Source organism: Scleropages formosus, chromosome 13 (assembly GCF_900964775.1).
Source record: "Scleropages formosus chromosome 13, fSclFor1.1, whole genome shotgun sequence".
Classification (NCBI taxonomy): Eukaryota; Metazoa; Chordata; class Actinopteri; order Osteoglossiformes; family Osteoglossidae; genus Scleropages; species Scleropages formosus.
In genome coordinates, this window is record NC_041818.1 from 9,718,323 (window position 1) to 9,740,540 (window position 22,218).

Consider the following 22,218-nt stretch of genomic DNA (forward strand, 5'->3'; position numbering starts at 1 on the left):
CCAGCCAGTCTGAACTTTTGAATCGTTAGAACTCAAAGTCTAGCTCCCCTAATTGTGATAAACTACATGACAAACATAGGAGGGGCAAAGACAAGATCACAAGGTAGTTCTTGTGTATATCATTTTATTACAAAACACAACAAAAATGTACTTTTGACAATCTGAGAGTTGTGTTCCTACACAGTGGTTTCCAAGTGAGCAGCAAAATAGTTGTTCTCTGACACAAAGAATTTGCTGCTTGGGGGAAAAAAAAAAAAAAACGAAACTTACTCACTGAACACATTTAGAATATTTTTTTTTCCAAAAATGCGTTTTTAAATACAATTTAGTTATCACAATTTTTACAGCTATTATTCTTATATAAATGAGCATTGTTACTAGTGTGGTGGTTGATTATGCAGTATTTGACTACAGTTACATTCATTTTGGTAATTATTGCTTATATTACTTTTACATTAGTGATCTGAAATAGGACAGAAATGTCTTCAACCTAATATCCCTTAAAGTTACACACTAGTTCACAGAAAATCACTCTACTGCTGACAGACAGCAGTCAACGGAGTTCTAAAAATTGACAATAGGAGTTAAAATTCACAGATGCCAAGAACTTGAATGTTACAGCTTCATTTGAATTGTCCAGGGATCTTTAAAATATGTACAATTTGACAATTTTTTTTTTTCAATTTCTTTTTAATGTACTTGGTGTTTTCAGCCTTGGCCACAAACCAGATCTTGTCGTGCCGCTGCGTTGTAGCAAAGTCCTGCTTTTTAAAGACATCACAGGTGAGCTGACTTTTCCCACAAGCTGACTACTGTGGCTTATTTGTTTTTCTTTCAGGTTTTGTCCAAAGTAAATTACAATTTTACATGGGTAATTTAACAATGATCTACCCAACTACACAGCAGACTTTTTTTTTTAAATTGTATCACTGTAGCATAAGTACCTTGATCAAGGGTACACAGCAGGGATGACATTTGAACCAGTGACTGCCCTCTTTATTCATTTATCTGATGCTTTTCTCTAAAGTGACTTACAATGTTGAGCTACCTATGATTATTTACCCATTTATACAGCTGAGTAATTTTTACTGGAGCAATTTAGGGTAAGTACCTTCCTCAAGGGTGCTACAGCTGGAAGTGGGATTTAAACTCCACATATTCATGTAGAATTTACACCCCATGAAACTGTCAAACTCAAGTAAAGCCAGTGAAGCTGAAAACCACATGGACCAGGTGACTGCAAAGTTAGATCCACAAAACACGCACGCAGAGTCAGTACCCGAGCGGCGCTATACCTCATTCGACCACTAGATGGCAGTATGCATCACAAAGTCTATTAAATATAAAACGAGTTCATATTACAAAGGGAAAACAAGTCAAGCTTAACAGATCCCTGGTATGAAAGTCTACAAAATCATTAGAAAATGTTCAATGACAAAAAATCATTCGTAATAAAATCAAAAAAAACTTTCATATGTGCTTCGAAACTAATATGCTCTTTACATTCACACTCGATAATGCCTGTGGTTGTTAAATAAACCTGAGCTCAAGCTAAATTAGAAAACCTCTGGAGGGACACATTAATTAAAAGCAAAAGCCAAAAGAAGACAAACACACAAGTACAGCACAGGGAACTGAAAGAACCAGATGTTTACCCAGTAAGGATACATAATTGAGTGAAATGCATCAGTCTACGCTTTCTATTTAACGATACAACTAAATAAAATCCATAAAGAGCATTCTCCACTGATAATGACTTCTGCCATTGAATTAATACAGCAGGTTAATATAAACTTCTGCCATCTCCATAAATAATATGCACACCTTCACAGAGTAGTGGGCAAGGAATTTTTTTCTTCTGTTCTTTTTTTTCCCTGCACGAGCTGTATGGCTTCGTCCTCTGGGTAATTTCATGGGTTGTTATGTTATCTGCACAGAATCTCAGGGTAGTAAAGCACACGGTGTTTTCTGGTAGCAAACAGCTTTCTGTGAAACAATAACTGCACTTGGACATACATGACCTTCACTTCTGCTTCCCATTTCTATATATAGCAAAGCTGGACTGTCCCTCTATTTAAGTACGTGCATTAAACACACCTCTTCGTATGTCTTAAATCTTTGCCGCGTATAACTCTTAGCATTTGTTCGATGTCAGATTCAACTGGTGAGAGAGCAGCGGAAATGACAGGTGTCTCACCTTGTGTATTGTCTGAACAGCACAGCACGAATGACAGCTGTCAAAATGCGAACGGAACCGGGGCCACAGTTCACGCCGAAGCAGGTGTCCCGAACGCCTCCTTTGCAGGATTTTCAAACCTGTGAACTATAAACCCTCACGTGTCCCAATATTCACTCGATTGCAATTTGCCCGCATTCGGCGACCTGTATTTACAAACGCGTCGTTCGCAATCGGCGTCGTGATAAAACCCATAATGATTCACAAACTCAGATACGCATCTGAGCGCCGTCGGAAAAGCACATCTTTATCTTGAAAGACGTTTCGTTGCAAGAACTTGAGGAAAAAATGTTTACTTCTAATCCCATGTGCTGTTAATCATTGCCAGGATTGCAAGCACAGTAGTTGTGATGTATATTCTGACCTTTTCCTTGGTTTCACAGATGTGTTGTCCTTAGAAAGACTGTCCGGGGCTGGTATGGACACTACCCGCTGTGGACGGAAACACACACACACACAAGCAAACAACACCTTGCTTATTTTCTAATGTCTAATTAAACTTCACGCAGAGTGGTGAGGCTCTGATTTGTTGGACTCTATCAAACTGTTTCACTGTAAAAACATCCGGTGTCCCTGATATTCAGCAGCTTGACTTTAAACACTTCAGGGTACCTGTAGGGCGTCCCTCTGTATGCGGCTGCATCGTTAGCAAGTTGGACGGTGGGAGGACTGAAGAAAAGGGAATAACCAATTAATTCGATATATTAACATTCCTCCCTTCATTATCATTAACTGTTTGTCCAGTGCAGGGTTGCGGTGGTCCGGAGCCTGTCCCAAGGACATAGGCCATGAGTCAGGGTACACCCTGGATGGGATGCCAGTATACATCAATAACACACACACACACACACACACACACACACACACAGAGTCTGAAACCGCTCATCCCAAGCAGGGTTGCGGCGAGCCAGAGCCTAACCCGGCAACACAGGGCGCAAGGCTGGAAGGGGAGGAGACACACCCAGGGCGGGACGCCAGTCCATCACAAGGCACCCCAAGCGGGAGTCGAACCCCAGACCCACCGGAGAGCAGGACCCGGTCAAGGCCGGCATGCCACCGCACCCCTCCATTAATAACATTTTGTTCAAAATGGTCGATGAGTCATTATTGAAAGAGCGTAATAACCCTTTACAGTAATACAGCGCTGCCCGAAAGTATGTGAACCCTTTGTGTCCCTTACTTTTACCACAAAATGGTTATTTAATGAGAAGCACCCTTTGTCAAGTGACGTGATAGATGTGTAACGACCAACTCCATATGTTAGTTGAGAGGAAATCGTGCGTGTAGTAGGAACACAAAAGAAGTGCGGGTGTAAGAATAAGCGAAGCCCAAGTTGCACTGGATAAACCAAGCAGGTAAATATAATCAGGTGTGTGAATCGGAATCATTAAATCATTTCATAAGTTTAAGATTTAAAATTTAGATTTTATAAGCTGAATATTTTATTCAATAAAGACCATCCCTGTAGGGTTCACATGCCTTCTAGCAGCACTGCATATTCCCATACGCTATTATATTAATGCAGTCATATGTTCAATATGTTTATTAGTTTCAGCACTGCTACCCACGACCACCCCTTCGTACAAACGGAAAGCTTCACAATCCATTAGTTGGTTCCTTTCAGTCGCTAAAATGTAATTTAGCCACGAAGATAATGAATAAGCATTTATGGATATGGGGGAGAAATATGCATTATTTCAAATGCAAATATTATATTACACATGGCATAAATATACAGCTAAATCTGTACGCGTGCTGGAACTCAGCCGCGTGAATTCATTCGCGGAAGCGACGCGCGGCCAACGTTGAGGCGCGCACGCGGACCCGCGCGGGGCGTCGTTCTTTCGCGCAGACGAGGCTGGCGGCGCGTCGTTTTCTTCCCTCCTTTGCGCTCCATCGCATCGGGCCGCCCGGCCGCTCGGAAGCGCCCCGCTCAAATGCAGAATTCGCCTCTGCAGCAATTTATCTGGCAGCACCTCCTCCGGAACCCCGAAGCGGGTGCCTGCAGGGTGCGCGGTCCTTCGGGTGGCTCTCAAACTACACCGTTTACTTTTACCTACATTTACCTCGGTCGTCTCGCCGTTTCACTTCCTCTTTCCGATCGAGCCCTCCCTTCCCGGGCTCTCCGCTCTACGGCGAGTCCATCATGGCCTCCAGCATCTCCAGAAAGAGTTTGTGCATGGGCACGCCACCGCGTGTCTTGATGCCGTAGAAGGTGGCGAGGGCGCGACCGGCGGTCTGCCTGAGCAGGGGTAGGGTGAGCAGGAGCCGGCCCGCCCTCCGGGGGTCCTCCGGCCGACGTTGGCTCTCCAGCTCCAGCAGGGCCTGGTGAAGGAGGTCTCGTAGCTTCTGCACCGCCTCCGTGTCCTCAATGTACACGGAGTCTGAGGGCGGGAGGAGAGGGGCGCAACCAGAGCATGTGTGAGAGCGGCCTTTTCGCGACCTGCATTTCAAGCCGTGTAAAATAATAGCAATGACGCGACTCGTGGGTCGTGCTCAGGGCGACGGGAAACGAGTACCAGAGTTGGTGAGCGCAATGGCCTTGAGCATGACAAACTCCTCGCGGTCCAGCTGAAGGGCGCGGTATCGGCGGGCCAGCTGGCCGACGGCAGCGCTTAGCTCGCCGAGCCCGGCGACGCGGGACAGCTCCTCGTCGAGAACGAAGTCCTCGGCGAACACCACCTCGTCCTCGCAGCCCAGAGAGCGGAAGGCCACGCCGAGCACAAGCACCTCCAGCCACACCGACTGCAGCACTGACATCTGGTCTGCCAGAGACAGGGACAGGAAGCCTGGGGAGGGAAGGCGGGATCAGTGCTCACAGGCACCTAACGCTGCTAAACTGGCACCCACGAGGTCGAGACCTAGCGAGCTGCTGCCTTAGCGCCCGGGAGTTTGCCTCCTTGCCTCCATTCCCCAGCGCCCTCCTCGAGCCTCCTCACCGGGTATGTGTTTGGCCCAGCCGATGATGACGACGAGTTCGCGGTCGGCCAGGTCGCACAGGGTAGTGAGGGTGCGCAGGGTGGCGTCTGGCTGCAGGGGGTCCGGCATGGCAAACAGCTTCTCCGGCTCGGCCACCAGGAGATGGGATACGATGACGTTGGAGGAGCCTGAGGACCATGCAGACAGACGTCGCCGTCATCGTCAACACGCGCTCTTGTGACTATAACCGTAAGTTTGGAGGGTTCAGCAGAGCAGACGAGGGGCTCCAGGACACTTTGTGTCATGGGCAGACTTTTGACTGCATAAAGGTGAAGACAGGATCTGTGTAACCCAGTGAAATCAGTTTCATGGTGCAACTCATAATGGATGAGAACACACACACACACACACACACACACACACACACACACGCAGTGCTTCTCCCAAGCGGGGTCACGGTGAGCCGGAGCCTAACCCGGCAACACAGGGCATAAGGCTGGAGGGGGAGAGGACGCACCCAGGATGGGACGCCAGTCCATTGCAAGGCACCCCAAGTGGAACTCGAACCCCAGACCCACCAAAGAGCAGGACCCGGCCAAAACCCGCTGTGCCAATGTGCCCCCCTTGGATAAGAGCATCTTACACTTATTGTTCACAATGGAGAAGAAGCTCCAGGTTAAATGTAAAGAACACATTAATGATATAGAGGAAATGCAGTGATTCATTCATTATTACAAAAAAAAAAAAAAAACTGAGTCCCAAAAACCAGAGAGCAGCATCTCTTGCCACCGTGTGGCACAATGACAGGTTTCTCCATTAAGCAACCATTTACCCATGGCGGTGAGGCTAAGAATCTTGCTCAAGCCTGCTACAGCAGGAGGATGGATCAGCATTTGCATTTATTCATCTAGCGTATGCTTTTCTCTAAATAAAAGCGCATTTCAGCCCCACACGGAGATACGGATCCAGATGAAATATGATCATTTAGCCCAGTACCACCATTTTTTCCAGAACGCATTAGACGAGTCGCTGCATACGCAATTGAAAGAGGGTAGTTTTTCAAAAGCAGTTGAGTACTGAAGGGGGGGTGCAGTGGGTTGGACCAGGTCCTGCTCTCCGGTGGGTCTGGGTTCGAGTCCCACTTGGGGTGCCTTGCGATGGACTGGTTAGGCTCCGGCTCCCCACGACCCTGTCTGGGACAAGCGGTTTCAGATGATGTGTGTGTGTGTGTGTGAGTACTGAAGGTTTACGGACTGGACAGGAGAGCAGGAGAGAAGTGGGTCCGAAGGAGATGTTTTAAGACCCTTCCTTATTCAGCAGCTCTGAGCGACAGGGGGAGCTCATTTCCCCGCGCCGGAGTCAGAATCGAACCAAAACCCATCTCCTTCAACTGGACAGCAACAGCAGTGACCACACAGACGTAGGTGACCCGCAGGTGGCTTCTCCAGTAACTTGGAAGGAACTCATGACTGGAGGAACGCTCTTCCATCAGATCGTGAAGGAACGGGTGATGATGGAACCGAGCGGCGGTGCCGCCAACGGTGACAAGACACGACTCGCCTTTATCGGCTTCCTTTCCCGAAGGCATACTGGGAGGACTCCGGTACGTGGCGGCGTCCACCTCGGGTCGTCTCTTGTACTTCTGTCGTCCTCCTCTCACTCGGTCCAGACGAACTCCTGAGGAGGAACAGAGGTCGCATTTTCCAAGTCAACATTCCGCACGTTCGAGCCGGAAGCCGGTGGATAATCGTGCAAAGCACAGCGGCGACACGCTCTTCCGGGTCACAACACTTTGGATGTCGATCTCTTCCGATCCGTAGGGCGGCGACATTCGGCGCGCAGACGAGGAGTACGCGTTCAGGGACCGATCTCCCGAAACCCATCGGCGCGCCGCCGATGCTCCCCGTGCGCAGAAGCTGCCGGAACGGTCCGCGGAGTCTCACCCTCTTTGAGCATGCCCACTCTGAGGCACTTGGTGAAGCGACAAGCTTGGCAGGCCTTCCTGCGGCGCTTGGTGATTTCGCACTCGTTGGACGCCGGGCAGCTGTACTCGATGTTCCCTGAGGGACGCAGGGTACAAAGCAAGCCAGGAGGCATGAGAAAACGTCGCCCCGGCACAATCGAGTCGCGCGCGCGTCATGCACTCTAACCCGTCCGCAGTTCGCGCAAGTGCGCGCGAGAACGTCTGTTCGCTTTCGAGGAGAGCACGGTTCCCCGTTACGTACGTGTTTCGGACGTTGTGAAAGGAGAAGGAGACGGGGGGGCGGACTCGCGCGGTCCTAGGTGCTCACCCTGAATGGTCCTCTTGAAGAAGGCCTTGCAGGCCTCGCAGGAGGCCACGCCGTAGTGGTACCCTGACGCCACGTCCCCGCACACCAGACACAGGCGCTTGGGGAGCGTGCTAAGGGCGTACTTGTATCGCCCGCCGCCGCCGCTCCCTGCGGACCCCTCCTCTCCATCAGCTTCCTCCTTGAAAGGGCAGCGCAGCGGCGGCGTGCAGAGAGGCGGGGAAAAGCGTCCTCCGCCCCTGCCTCCGTTGACCCCCGCGACGCTGTGGGACGAGTCCGAAGACGCCCCCCCGGGGCTGGTTCGCCCGTCTCTGCCTCCCTCCGGACTGCTGGGTTCGGCCTTGATGCGAATATCGGCGCGCCGGTCTCGGGAACACATGGTCGCTGCAGAGGAGGAGGAGGAAAAGGAGATCCCGAGGGTAGAGCGGGGAAGGACGAGGGGATGTGGAAAAGAGCGGAGATGCGGGGCGGAAGGGACGGGACGAGAGGCCGAGCGGGGGAGGGAAGTCACCTCGGCGCGTTGAGTACCGACGAAAGCAGTAGAGCTCGTGAAGCCGAGCAGCAGGCGTGAAACTCGGAGCGGATTTCGTTACGCAAAGTAGGCATTTGATTCGCGTCTGCGGACGAGTGCAACCGACACGTCCGTCAAAGTGCGATTTCGGGCTTGTTTTCGCTGGTTACTTTCCACGTTTTATCGTGTCCCCCGTGTCCCGTCTCTCACCTTATGGAGTAGGACGGACAGGCAAATACCCGTGAGCACACCAAAAAAAAAAAAAAAAAAAAAAGAAGAGCAGCCTGCCTCGGGGGGGTGTGGTGGTGCAGTGGGTTTGGCCTGTGCCTGCTTTCCAGCGGGTCTGGGGTTCGAGTCCCGCTTGGGGTGCCTTGCGACGGACTGGCGTCCCGTCCTGGGTGCGTCCCCTCCCCCTCCGGCCCTTCGCCCCGTGCTGCTGGGTTAGGCTCCAGTTTGCTCCAGTTTGCTTGGGACAAGCGGTTTCAGTCAATGTGTGTGTGTGTGTGTGTGTGTGAACCTGCCTCTGATCACACACACAACGTGAGCACTGTCACAGCCTCAACCCTTAGTGCTTCAAACCCTAAACTCAAATGATCCTACAATTCATTCGAAAGCAACGCGATAAAGAGACGGGCCGAAGGGGTTTTCCACGAACGCGCGCGTGAATTCATTTACGTGAAACCGCGAGCCCGATTTACACTTCCATCGGACCGATGAAATCGGACGCCGAAGCGGCCGGGGGACGTTCATAATTTCGTAACTTCACCCTGCTGCGCCTCTTCTCTTCGGCTTTGACACAATACACGCTGCGCTTTCTCGCTGTAAGAATGCTGCACGCTTGGATAATCTCTAATCTGCCTTTGGTAATGGGGCACGCACACACACACACACACACACGGCGGCGATTGCTATTCCAGTCTCACACCCGACAAGCGGCATTTCAGTGTTTACGCTACGAGGAGCTGGACGCAAATTTCCTCCTACGTTCCCTGGAATCGCAACGCAGCCTTAGGATCGCTCCACGCATAACGGTACGTTCAACGTGCCGGATGAAACACGGGTAACATAAGAGACGCCTGGAGACGCGTATCAAATTCAAACAGGCCGCGTTGTGACGGTGCTACGAACGGACCGCCTTTCAGTAAAGAATACAGAGGAAGGAAACCTTCGAGGAGCGGCGGACGCCACGTGCAAGTTCACGGCACCGGGTGCGAAAGTTCGGGTCGCCGAATGCCGAACGCACGGCGACGGGAGCGGTGGGGGGAGGGCGGTCGAGCTCCGCGCCGTGACGGCCATGCGGCCTCCTCCCTCGCTCCGGATTAGGGACGTTAATCTGGGAGCGAAGGAGCCATCGGACAATCCTCTAATTGAAGCAGCGTTAGGAGCAGAAGCCCTCGGCCGGAAGGGGGAGGGGACACACCTAGGACGGGACGCCAGTCCATCGCAAGGCACCCCAAGCGGGACTTGAACCTCAGACCCACCAGAAAGCAGGGCCCAGCCAAGGCCATGCCATCGCCACCCCCTACAATGTTCAGCTACTTACAGTTATTTATTTATTTATTTATTTTACACAGCTGCATAATTTTTACTAGAGTAGTTTAGGGTAAATACCTTGCTCAAGGGTACTACCACTGGAGGTGGGATTCAAACCCGTGACCTTTGGGTCCAAAGACAGCAGCTCTGAGCACTGCACTACCAGCTGCCCCACTACTTCAAAATTAAGAGCACGCTTGGAAAAAAACACGGTATAAGACATGTCATTCTTTATCTGAAAACACAGCCATGCATCTCTGAGCTCAGCAGCCTCCTTTCCAGTCGTTCCGGTTCTGCTGAGGTGAGGAAACGGAGAACGTTCTGTCTCGACACTTCGGCACGGCCGCGCTCGGCCGGAATCTGCATTCACTTGCGTAACTGGCTCAACTTTGCTATTTTGCCCAGTAATTACAAAATAGTGCATCCAAAGGAGTGTGTCAGTGAACGAAACAACTGTCAAAACCTCTGGCCTACTTTCCCAAATTTCACTGTACCAATATATCCACTTCCTTGCGTTATACGTCCCTACTGTGATAAGGCGACTATATTTGCTTGTCACAATCTAATCCTCATCTATCCTCTTCCTAATCCTATCTATCCATCCATCCATCCATCTGTCCGTCTATCCATCTATCTATCCATCCATCCATCTATCCATCCATCTGTCCGTCCATCCATCCATCCATCCGTCCGTCCGTCCATCTATCCATCTGTCCGCCCATCCGTCCATCCATCCATCCATCCGTCTATCTATCCATCCATCCATCTGTCCGTCCGTCCATCCATCCGTCCGTCCGTCCATCTATCCATCTGTCTGTCCATCCATCCATCCATCCGTCCGTCCGTCCATCTATCCATCTGTCCGCCCATCCGTCCATCCATCCATCCATCCGTCTATCTATCCATCCATCCATCTGTCCGTCCGTCCATCCATCCGTCCGTCCGTCCATCTATCCATCTATCCATCCATCCATCCATCCATCTGTCCGTCCATCCGTCCATCCATCCATCCATCCGTCCGTCCGTCCGTCCGTCCATCTATCCATCTGTCCGTCCATCTATCCATTCATCCATCCATCTGTCCGTCTGTCCATCCATCCATCCATCCATCCGTCTATCCATCTATCTATCCATCCATCCATCTATCCATTCATCCATCCATCCGTCCATCCATCCGTCCGTCCATCTGTCCGTCTATCCATCTATCTATCTATGTATCCATCTATCCATCCGTCTATCCATCCATCCATCCATCTATCTATCCATCCATATTTTTTATTGTTTATTTTGCTGAGCAATTCAAATTAAGCATGTTGCTCCAGGGTCGACACCAAAACTGTACTTGGCAACAAGCACCTTTCAGCTTACAAGTCTGTGTTCTAGACCACTAAGGGTGGACAAGGCGACAATTACACACATGTTCAACGTACCATCGCTGCCAGAACCTGCGGCTCACAGCTGTTTTACAGGGAAAGGAAATTCAAGCTTCCCTCGCACAACGAGCGCATTTTTGTCCTGAATATCTGGGAGAATTCTTGCGAAGAAAACCGCTAATTACCCTTAATTTAAACAGCAAAACAAATAATATTTTCCTGAGCCATAAAAGCTTCACCTGCTTTTTTTTTTTTTTCTCCACTGAACTCGCTAAATTCCTGCCTTATATTTTAAACGGGTTGAAAGTCAATTTCAAAAACCAGCTCCGTAATATCAAACCGCCAGGGTTACTGGACGTCTCTCGGATTCCGAACCGCGATTTCGGACGCGGATCAGAATCCGGTTCGGCGCGCGTGCAGATTGCATGCGTTTCCTCCAGGTGCTCCAATCTCAGTACATGTGTGATTGCAATGGGACTGGCGAGATCTGCGCACCACGCCTTGTGCCCCGTGCTTCCCAGATCGGCTCCGAACCACAGCGACCCTGAATTGGACAAGTCTATATATGTATATTGACACACGTGTACAGTGCAAATCAGGAGGCGCGGCGAGCGCGGAACAAAGATCGGCACGGTGTGTTCTTACAGTAAGCAAAACAGCGGTACGTGAATGGGGCTCATATACGGAGGCGTGATGCAGACGTAGACAAGGCTGGAACTCGGGACCTGGACAAGATCACAGAGGAGTGGCACAGACAGGACAGGAGCTGGGTCCGCAGCAGAAACGCACCGAGGCTGGAACTTCGGGAAACGGTTAGTCGACGGTGAAGAAGAATCCCCAGGTAATCTCAGGGAAAGCCCTAAAGAGCTGATTGAGAACCTGCAAACTGGAGATGTGCTGTCAGCCCTTTTACATATAATATAGGGCTGGGAATTGGTCGCTCGGTCAGTTGAGACCAGGTCTGTTGACACGGTTACAGGATCTAGAGCGTTTTCTCCGGTGGGGATCGGCGCATTTCACCCCCCTGGAGTTGTGAAAAAATATATAGAAATGTATATCATTTTATATTCAAATAATGTATTAAAGAAAATTATTACAATTAAAGCACTACCTAATGCAGTAAGCTTCAACACATTGCTCTCTCTGCTGAGCAACCGGTAAAGTGTAGTAAAACAGGAGTAAATCATTTCTAATGAAATTGCTTTTAAGAAATTATATGGGTTTTTTATCGCTGCGAGTTTTAGGATAGGCAAAGCATCCCTTTGCATGTCGATTTTTTAGCTCATTCTTTACAGCTCCTTGCCTCGGATGATAAAAAGTCACGAGGCTTCCGGAGCCCTTGCGAACAGACGCGACAGCGGAGCTGAGAGCCCGGGGAAGGCGCGCGCTATAAATTGAAACGCGTACGCCTGCGAGGCCCTTCTCGTAAATGCGAGCTCATCGCTCGTTACGTGAATCTTACAGAACAAGTTGCGTGTGGCCTTCGTTGTACAAAGGAAGCCTTAACAGCACAAAGCACTCCAGGACATTTGTACAGTTCGTTCTCGGGGTAAAAGTCCTCCTAGCGAAATAAATAAGTAAGGAGCGTAAAGTAGAAGCCTTTTTGCATTGACTCAAATCACAGCGACTCACTCTAGCTCGTGCCTCGAAGGTATAAAAAAAAAAAACTTTCATAATTTGTTACGTGTCCATAAAAAGATCCTTCGACCACAGCTCCCCAGGCGCTCCTCTAGACAATTATTTTTAATAACGTTTCACCCCACACCTACGGTAATACCAGTTAAAACAGGAACCAAATTAGGACATCTGTCACAGCAAAAGGTGAGCTGGCCACACACCCACCTTCACTTGACATCTGTGCCCACATCTCTCTCTGGCACGGTAACTCAGTCTCACGATGCGTTAACTACATCAGTTCGATACAATACCAGTTTGTTCTCATATGGCCCCCGAAAACAGACTCTGAGCTCTTTCACAAGGTTACAGATAAAACAAATGACAGCCATCAGCGCCAGAATGTCATTTTAAAGGCTCCGTTAGACAATATTCGTCCAGCTGCACTAAATATCCGTGTGCCTTCAGTTCCGGCCGATACTTGCTCCTGCCTGATTCCGATGCCCTACGTTCGCCAAGCGAGATAACCATCGAATCAGCCAGACGGAGGAAGCGAAGCTTCGAGAATTGTGACTGACCCTCGAGGGTTCTCCCTTTCTCAGGAAGATTCGGACACGTGAACTGACCCGCCTTTGCTCATTCGAAGGTCATATGGACAGTGTCACTTTGTGTCTGGGTTTATTCTCATGGGACAATCGGAAAAGCATCTGTTGGTGAACCTAGAGGTTGTCTGTTTGAATCCCTTTCCTGCATTTATCCTGAGCTGCTCTACTATAAATACCCTGCTTTTAAACTAGTAAACAGAGGTAAATCACTTTGAATGGAGGCGTCACCTGTGACGAAGGCTATTACTTCATTAGGAGCAGCAGGCTGCGTAGCGGTTAGAGGTGCCACCTCGCTGGCAGAGGATATGAGGTTGAATCCCACTTCTTGCAGTACTACCCTTGATCAAGGTACTTACCCTCAACTGTTCGAGCTAAAATTGCCAGGCTGCACAAAAAGGGAAATAAATGTATGTAGCTTAGTGTACCACCTTTGTACACTAGGACAAAACGAGCAAGATGTACCACCTTGGACAAAAATGTCAGCTACCTAATGAGTAATAATACCTAGTGGACTGTGGTCTTTACTCAGTCTATTTTTTTTAATTATTTGATTAGCTTAATTGAAAACATCTCATTTAATTCGAAGAGCGCATTTAATTTACCGAAAAGTTCAGTTCAAACTGGACACTGCGGCTGTTATCGAAAGTTAACTTGAGTGCCTGCGTACATTTCTGACCTGACACTCGGACTCTTTTACTCATGTACTTCTTTTGAACAAGTACTTTTACCCGAGTAGTTACTTTTTGCAAAATAACAGCGCTTTTCTTGACTACTGCGTTTGACCGCTCTACCCACCCCTGATGATGGACAGAGAGGCTGGAGCAATGAAGGGCTTTGATTTGCAGCGCTGTCCACTACATGCAGACAAAATGTCCTGCGTGAGAAGGCTTCTCTCACCTGCTCTCTGTCTGTTGAGCCTCCGAAGTGTCTCTGTGGATTTCAGCATAGACCCTCCATCAGAAAACCTGCAAAGATTTTCAGAGATAATAAATGTAAAAAAATCAGCATACAATATTCAGCACCGAGTCTTGCCTTGTGATGAGCCTAATCACGGGCGTCAGACATTACTTTGACTTTTAAATGTAGAAGTAAGAACTCTGTGACAAAACTTAACCACCCCGCAGTCCATTTTGAGTTTCCGTGGCTTGGGGAGCAGCTCAAGACATCAGGCTGAGGATCATTTTACGGTAAATTTACTATAAAGGAATGACGCGGTGGCACAGCGAGTAGCGCTTCTGTCTCACAGGGCCTGAGTGGTGCAAGAGAATGTGGGTTTGATCCCCATTCAGTCTGTGTAGAGTTTGCATGTTCTCCCCGTGTCTGTGTGGGTTTCCTCTGGGTGCTCTGGTTTCCTCCCACACTCCAAAGACATGTTGTTCAGGTTCACCCATAGTGTGTGAGTGAAAGAGAGAGTGTGTTACACTGATATATGGATGAGTGAGTGACCCAGTGTAAGTAGTGTGTCTAGCAGTGTAAGTCATGGGTGCTCTGGTTTCCTCCCACACTCCAAAAACATGCTGTTCAGGTTCCCCAGAGTGTGTGTGTGTTCCACTGATGGATGGATGAGTGACCCAGTGTAAGTAGTGTATCTAGCAGTGTAAGTCACCGCGGTGAATAAGGTGTGTGGCCTCATAACACTACATACAGTTCATTGTACGTGGCTTTGGAGAAAAGTGTCTGCTAAGTGAATAAATGTAAAGGTTCGCTGACAGACCTACCACAAAACACAAAGTTACTTTACAAATGCTCATTAAATAATTGAGGATGAAACTCAGGCCAGAGCATTTACTCTGGTAAGAGCACGAATACAAATCGAAGGCAAACTGTCTCAGAAACACAGAGGAAAAATGTGCACAAGGACACATTCCAACAGCGACTTTAACGCGCGTGATTAATCAGTTATTTTATTGCATTTTTATCTACAACATAAAGTGCTGCAAACATCCATGCGACCGTAATACAACTTTATTATTAACTTTATTATCTTCCGGTGTCCACGTTCATTCCTACAGGCACGGCTCTCCGTCTTCCTCAAAGAAAAGTCGGAAAAAGTCACGAAAGGGAAAAGAGATATTCGATTCATTCCGCCTGGCCTAAAGACACGCACGCGGCCTGTTGCGCTCACGTGGCAACGTGAGCGCGGCGCAAGCACAGCACGCTCTGTCGCCCTCTTTGCATGAGCGACACCTTTCAAAGGTCAAAGTGGCCCTGGAGCCTGAAGGACAGACGACGCAGCACAGCGGACTGACGAGACACCAGTGTGTGTTGGGGCTTACTGAAGTAAGTCTGGGGCTTACTGTACATGTGGTCCAATACGTAGTAAAACTATACATCTATCAACATGCTTAAGCCTTGTCTTGGGAAAATCCATAACGGTGAAATTAAGATGAACCACTGAAGCAAAACCGTAGTAAAATACAGTAAAAATGACTAAATATACTTTACCATCTCTTGAGAAAAAAAACTGCAATAATGACTGAAGTCTAAACATGCAGAACTTCCAAAGTATAGTTTGAGACCCTGTTTGAAGTGAAAACACTGCTTGAGCCTCTTACCGATTTACGTTCATGTCAGATATTGCCTTCCTAAGTGTTTTTCGGCCTACGGCATTTTTCAGTGGGATTTACTCGTCGCGCTGTGTGTTACTCCACAGACATCAACCATCACCGACTAGTGGAAATAACCTGTTCGTGTGTCCCGTCCTGGGTGTGTCCCCTTCCCCCTCTGGCCTTACGCCCTGTGTTGCCGGGTAGGCTCCGGTTCCCCGTGACCCCGTAAGGGACAAGCGGTTCTGAAAATGTGTGTGTGTGTGTGTGTAATAAAGATAACGCGTTTTGATTAAGTCTGCACGACTTACTTTCCCGCTTCGAGACATCGAATCTCCACGAATGACCGCCGAGTCAGATTTTAATCAAAAACGAAAAGCTTCCAGTCCACATCGACAGCGGCAGCAGTTTTAACTGGAGCTGGGCCTCGACGGTTCCAGGGACTTTTTAACCGTTCTCCTGGTAGTGATGTGCGGCACGTTTTGGACGTAGTGCCTTTTGACTGCTTTCTCCGAGTTAAGCGAGGAAGACTCTTTAAAGATCTGGTCACGTACGGGATCCAGACAGGATAGATATGAACAAACACGTTCAGTCTAGACCCCTTTAATGTGAACGCAGCTTTGGTGCCCTTTGAACCCCTTTAAAGGTCAGTCTAAAAACTGGCTTTCGACTTCTTAGTGAGATCGCTCACCACACCGGGCAGATCTAACCCCGACACGCACTCCCGGGAACACCGCCTTACGGCAGAGCTCTGACCCTTTCCGAGGGGTAATTGCAAAACTGGATTACACCCTTTTCAGGAGAATGATTTCCCAATGGCAGTTCTCAGCTCAGAGTCCAGTGAATTTGAGCGAGCGGAAAAAAAAATAAAAAATCATTCATCTAGAGATCTCCGTCCGGGACCTCTAAAGAAACAGCAGCATTTACGATGATTCGGAACAGTAGATACAAACAGCTGGCAAAAACTGCCATATGTTCAGGTGTACTAGTTCCTGTGCGCGTTCAAAGAAGCATACTTGTCTTTTAAAGACAAGCCATGTGCCAGAGAAAGGCCCAGGTGGAAGAGTGCCCACAATAGATGGTGGACCTCACACTATTCCTGGTCTCTGTGTTAAGGGCAACCTAACTTTAGACTCACGTGGGGCAAAAATCACGGAACAGGCTGTTCGAATAATTTTTTTTTTACAGGACACAGTGTCACGATGACCTTCCCGGGCACAGTAATATTTAACATTTGACATGATGTTCTGCATTACTAGGTCTGCATGTAACGTAACGTGCATGGACTAACTAAGTTTACAATTAAAAGTGTATCACGCCAAGGGCGAGTGAGGGGAACATCAAGCACGGTTTTATTCTGCGCGTCCGGTCACAGTGTATCACGTTAAAATAGGGATTTAGATGAGGCTCCCGCGGAAAACGTGCAGCCCTGGTTAAACGACACCCTCAGGTACCGCAGCAAACGGGCTCTAAAAGTCTAACGTTACTGTTCGGTGGACAGCAGTGCGGGACTAGAGAGACCACCACGGACGCGTGCGGACGGCAGGCTGCGCTGAGGGTCCCGTATTAATAATAAGTGCTGCCGGACACCGCGAGTGCGCGATCACGCGGAGAAAGCCGCAAATCGGGGCCGCGCACGGAGCCCCGCAGCGGGCGGGACGGGTCGGAGCGAACCCACTCACCGGCGTCGGGAAGATCGTCCCCGGTGGGCGCGAATCGATCCGGAGCGCAGGGCGGACAGGGCAGCACCTCCCTTAGTGGCACCAGCCCGCGAAATCACTGCTTCGGAACAAGGAGAGTAACTAAGGGGAAAGGCGGCGCTCTTACTTTAAATGCCCGCCCGTCGCCGCGGTCCTCTCTCTAGCAGCGCGGCCGGAGTGAAGGTTACCGGCTGAGGGTGCGGAGGAAATCATGTGGAAAATACTCATTGGCAGCAATAATTATCATGAGCCCGGCGGGAGCTTCGCGCGCCTCCAGAGCGGCAAAGAAACAAGAAAGAGGAAATTCTTTCACAGGCGACCCGATCGCGGCGCATGATCGTCGCGCACCGCCGGCCAGCGAGCGTCCTCGGAGAAACGATGTTTCCGCTCTTCCGTTAATAGTAATAAGCAGCGGTTGAAGCACATCCCCTGGACCCCCCCCTCCCCCCCGAAACCCCCACCCCCACCCCCACCCCGCCCCGCCCCCCGCCAACTCCACTCTCCGCACACTTTTCCTCTCCGCTCGTTTCTCTTTCTTCCTTACTTTTGCAGAGGCTCGCTGCGTAACGCGAGCTGCACTGTAAACGCATTACACGCACACTCGCAACAAACTTGTGCAATTTGTGTGAAAGACTCTCCAGTATATATAATAATATAATATTTCCTTTAACTAAGAAGACTCTCGTAACGCGCCGCAGGGACACACACGACTCTTGTCTGTCGCTTCGTTCCGGCAAACGACGGACTGACTGACTGATTGACTGACTGACTGTCGTCGGTGTCGCGCCGAGCTAGAAACGCCGAATCATGGCACTTGACTTGTTTCGAAAAACAAAAGTGAAGGTCTTGAAGAGGTTCGGCTACGAGGCTACGAACCGCCGTCACTCTTCATGGCAGCGGACGCACAGCGGCCCCCCCGCCAGGCCAAGGGACAGGGTCGCTCCGCCGCTAGAGCGCCGACAAAATCGCGGAACGCGGGTGTAGCGCGACTCCTCGCCGCCGCAAATCATACGTGGCTTTAGATGGCGTGGAAAATGTAGCGGCTCGCAGAGCAAGTCTCTCGGTCAGTTTCATCTCGTGACACTGACTAAGCCGCGCGAGTGGAATGGGGCGGGGGCGGGGGCTGGGGTGGGGAGGGGGAGCGGCGGCGGCGGCGGCGCGAGACCGGGGCGATGACGGACTCGAAGAGGGGAACCGTCTTAAATCCAGGGGGGGGGGGGGCAAACGACACGCCACGCGGGGAAGGGAGTCCGCTGCGCTTGTGGAAAAGTGCATGGAGCAAGGGGAGTGGGCAATTCAAACACAAATATGCATACGCAGAGTAAATTATTTAAGGGACACTAAGGGCGTGGAGGTCTCCTCGAGCTTCCCGTCCGAGCCGCGGAACGCAAATCAGGCGGCCGCTTCTCGTGTCATCGAATCGATCCGCGACCTTGAGTCAAGGACGTACCTGGCCGCGCTGCGGCGCCTCGCGAGCGGCGCGCGAACCGCAACCCAACCAAGTGCTGCAATGCGTTGAGCGGCGGCGCCGACGCGACGTGTAACTTTGTCCCCCGCCGGCAGCTCATGGTGCCCTGCTTCAGTTCGGCCCACTTAAACGTTTATTTACCAAGCGACACGTGGACACGCTGCTCTTAATAATAATAGTTAAGGCATCGGCTCGTCATACTGCGGTTTGCTGAAAACAAACAAACAAACATGAGAGAAACAGTCCATTTATTTATCTATGATCCTGTCCTAATGTGTGGTATAAAGTGGTTAGAGGAGGCTGCAGAGCGCAGTTTGGGTTCGTGACCCAGTGACAGGTGGCGCGCACAACAGCTTGGGGGTCACGCGACGACACGCACAGTTTAAATACAGCTACAGGCTACGGGCCACGATCGAGAAACACTTTTTTTTTTTTTTTTTTCAGTTTTAAAGGTGTCAGACAGTACGTGCGCAAGTTCGTTCTTCACATGTTTTGTGGTCAAGCAGCATGACTGTACTTAGTCCAAATTAGGTGTCGCAGACAGAAGGGTTTCTACTACAGACAGTGAGTATATTGTAGTAACACGCATCCTGCGGTACGTGACTCATTTCTGCTCAGTGTTTCTGCGAGCTGATGCTGGTAAACTCCCAGCTCGGATCTAGAGATGGCGATAACAACAGGACATCCATTCCAGGTGTGCATACATCATGTACCATCTTGTATTTACACTGCTCGGGTCAATTATCACAAAGCCTTTTTTTGCAATCGAGTGCAAAGTATTCTGTGTTCAAACCACACTGCTCCGTGGTGGAAAGAAGAAAGTAATCCTGTACCACACACGAAAAACTAAGGAGAAGGATACTGGTTTCTTTTTTTGTTTCTTTTTTTTTTAATACTAAAAAAGATACCTAAAATGCAACACAAAGCATCTAACGCAATAACCGTTAGTTTGTCATGAAACCCAACGCGCATACTGCTGAAAAACTTTCAGTATAAGTACTAAGATTTAGAAGGAAAAACGTTGTTTTGAGAGTCGTGCAGTTTTTATTTACTTCCTTCTGCTAAAAGTACAAATATTATATATTTAATATGATATCCAGCAGCTAAACTAACATTTATTACATCTTTGGCTGTACTGTGAAAATGTTATTGAAAGTTTATCCTTTATCACTGTTGCATTTGATATCTTTTCCAGAGTTCACTTGAAGGTTATTACTCATTAACAGACAAGTCACTGGTCTTTCGGATCCGGTTCGTCTTTGTCTAGTGACCTTGCGCCCCCTGCCGGTCAATGTCGGCATTTCCACGCCGGATTGCGCAAATGCGTCACCAGTGACGTCAGCGTGCGGACTGGCACAGTCCGTCCTGCGATCTAAGCCTAAGGTCACAGTGTGAACTCGCAACGTCAGAAAGGACATAAGGTTATAGTTCAGCAAAGTACGAAATGACAGAAAACGGTTGCTAGAAATAAAACAGAAATACCAAAAATATATTTCCACAAGTATCAGTAACATAAAAACAAATATACTTGCTAAAAATAGAATGAATATTTCACTGAGACAATCATTTTGTTAAAAAGAACCAATAAATATATTTAATGAAGTCGTAATTTGTACACTGATTCAGAAATGTTCAAATAAAGGTTTATAAATATAATGATAAGCTGGTTGTTAACAAAAAAAATTGATGTTCTTTTTTTTTTAAAAAAAGTTCTTTAAAGAAATTAAAATATAGGTTTACAAATGCAGATTTTATTTTTATTTTTAATATTCTTTGGTGGTAAGCAATTACTAATAATGCAACAAAGCATTGAAATCGTTTTGCCAGTGCAGTAGTTACAAAAAAATACTGAATTCTGTGAGATGACGTGGCAGCTCTCTGTCTATATTTAGGCCAAATTAAGTCCCGGGGAAAAAAGGAAAAGAAAAACAGTCGCTTTTAAAGTCGAGCTATTTTTATCCGAGGAACAGCGCATTGCAATACCGCAGCCCACCGCAAGGGGTGCTGTTTTCGAACCCCGAACGCCACGCATTACCTGTAGGTGTCGCAAAATACCCGATATTTCACTTCAACGTCACTAACCACGTAACACGTTCACACAATTTTCATTTTGTTTTCGAGTTAAAACTTGACCGTTTTCCTTAGCAATCATTATCTTCATTTTCAACCACCCGAGACAAAACAACTCATGCCCTGAAGTGTTTTACAAAAAACAAAAATCTTTCTCTTACAAGGTCCACCCTCCCTCTCTGTGTTACAGACTGCTACACTTTAATTTGTGTCCAATTACAGCCTTGCAGCCCCAACCATAATAATGTTATAATGGGATAGAGGGAAAGGGCAGCAATAAACTCTCCTTGAAAGATTAACGACCCGGTTGTTCTGGGCTGTAATTAACAATGAGACTGGAGAGAAGGAAAAGTGAACAAAAAGAAGCAATGGAAAAAAAAAACAATAAACAGGTGATAGAGCGCATAGAAATTATGAACAGTAGAGACTGAGCATGCATGTTGTAAGCAAAAGTCGTGTTTGCTTAATAACGGTTTTCTTCAGAGGTGCCTAAGATCGCAACGAAATGTGGTGTGTAAGGAATGTGACGTGAGGCGGCTAGGGTGGGGTATTTATTTGTGGTTTAGGAGAAATTCTCAGCTGTCCAACAGCCGCGTGTCAGTTAAGGATCACAAATACAAAATGGAATTACGAAAAGCTTTAATTATACCAGTTATACTTGGCTGTACATTTGTGAACTTCAAATATATGTTGTACTGTTACTGGCAAAAAATGGTAATCATGTTATCTACTTAGAAAGAAAGAAAGAAAGAAAGAAAGAAAGAAAGAAAGAAAGAAAGAAGTATTGATTTGCCTCTGTGCTTATAATATTTGCAAGTATATTATCATTAGGAAATAGTGCGTGGCAGATTTAATCGGTTATATTTCTGAACACCACTCACACAAGACACGCCTAAAAGTACTGACAGTCTGGGACAAACGTGGGGACAGAAACAGTGTAACTGACTGTGTCTCCCTCTTTCAGACTGTCTCCCCGTCTCTCTGATGCTCTCAGTCTGCAGGTCTCTGTTGTGATTTTCTCTCTCACTCTCAGTTTGTATCTGCCCCTCTGCCTCTGTCTTAATTTCAGCACAGTGTGCGTTACTGCCATGACTCATTTTATACACTTGTACTGCTAAAACAATGGTTGAACAATTTTCTAATAAAAAATATTTCGTAAGATACACGAATGAATGAATGGGGAAATTATAACTCAGCAATGCGCTGCAATGGACTGGCGATCCGTCCAGGTTGTCCTCACCAGCCTTGAGCCCAAAGATTACGGAACAGACTCAGGATCACCCCGACCATGATCAGAGCAAGTGGTTATTGAAAATGGATGAATTGATAAATAAATAAATGAAAAATTATGATAG

The 22,218-nt window shown here is 48.3% G+C and overlaps 1 protein-coding gene across 6 annotated transcripts; it reads right to left on the reverse strand.

Moving 5' to 3' along the window:
• Window positions 1-3,253: 3,253 nt before the first annotated feature.
• Window positions 3,254-19,193, reverse strand: LOC108925298 (steroid hormone receptor ERR1-like). 6 transcript variants are annotated; one of them, XM_029257233.1, is made up of 8 exons: window positions 18,776-19,193; window positions 13,977-14,044; window positions 7,447-7,827; window positions 7,099-7,215; window positions 6,716-6,832; window positions 5,176-5,343; window positions 4,756-5,025; window positions 3,254-4,620 (listed from the first exon to the last, which is right to left on the reverse strand). In XM_029257233.1, the coding sequence occupies exons 2-8, from the start codon at window positions 14,023-14,025 to the stop codon at window positions 4,367-4,369; spliced, it is 1,356 nt and encodes a 451-aa protein (XP_029113066.1). In that variant the 5' UTR covers window positions 14,026-14,044; window positions 18,776-19,193; the 3' UTR covers window positions 3,254-4,366. The 6 variants fall into 6 exon arrangements, with proteins under 6 accessions (XP_029113066.1, XP_029113065.1, XP_029113061.1 ...); XM_029257232.1 differs by lacking the exon at window positions 18,776-19,193 and adding an exon at window positions 18,202-18,399; XM_029257228.1 differs by lacking the exon at window positions 18,776-19,193 and adding an exon at window positions 17,453-17,762.
• Between the last annotated feature and the right edge of the window lie 3,025 nt (window positions 19,194-22,218).

What these genes read in the sequence shown, in the direction of transcription:
- LOC108925298 (XM_029257227.1), bottom strand. Translation starts at nt 15,162, where the DNA reads ATGAATCGAATATCTCTTTTCCCTTTCGTGACTTTTTCCGACTTTTCT. An exon ending in GGACACCGGAAGATAATAAA is followed by an intron (nt 14,045 to 15,055) that starts GTTAATAATAAA and finishes AAATCTTTGCAG; the next exon opens with GTTTTCTGATGGAGGGTCTA. An exon ending in AGTGGGCATGCTCAAAGAGG is followed by an intron (nt 6,833 to 7,098) that starts GTGAGACTCCGC and finishes GTTCCTCCTCAG; the next exon opens with GAGTTCGTCTGGACCGAGTG.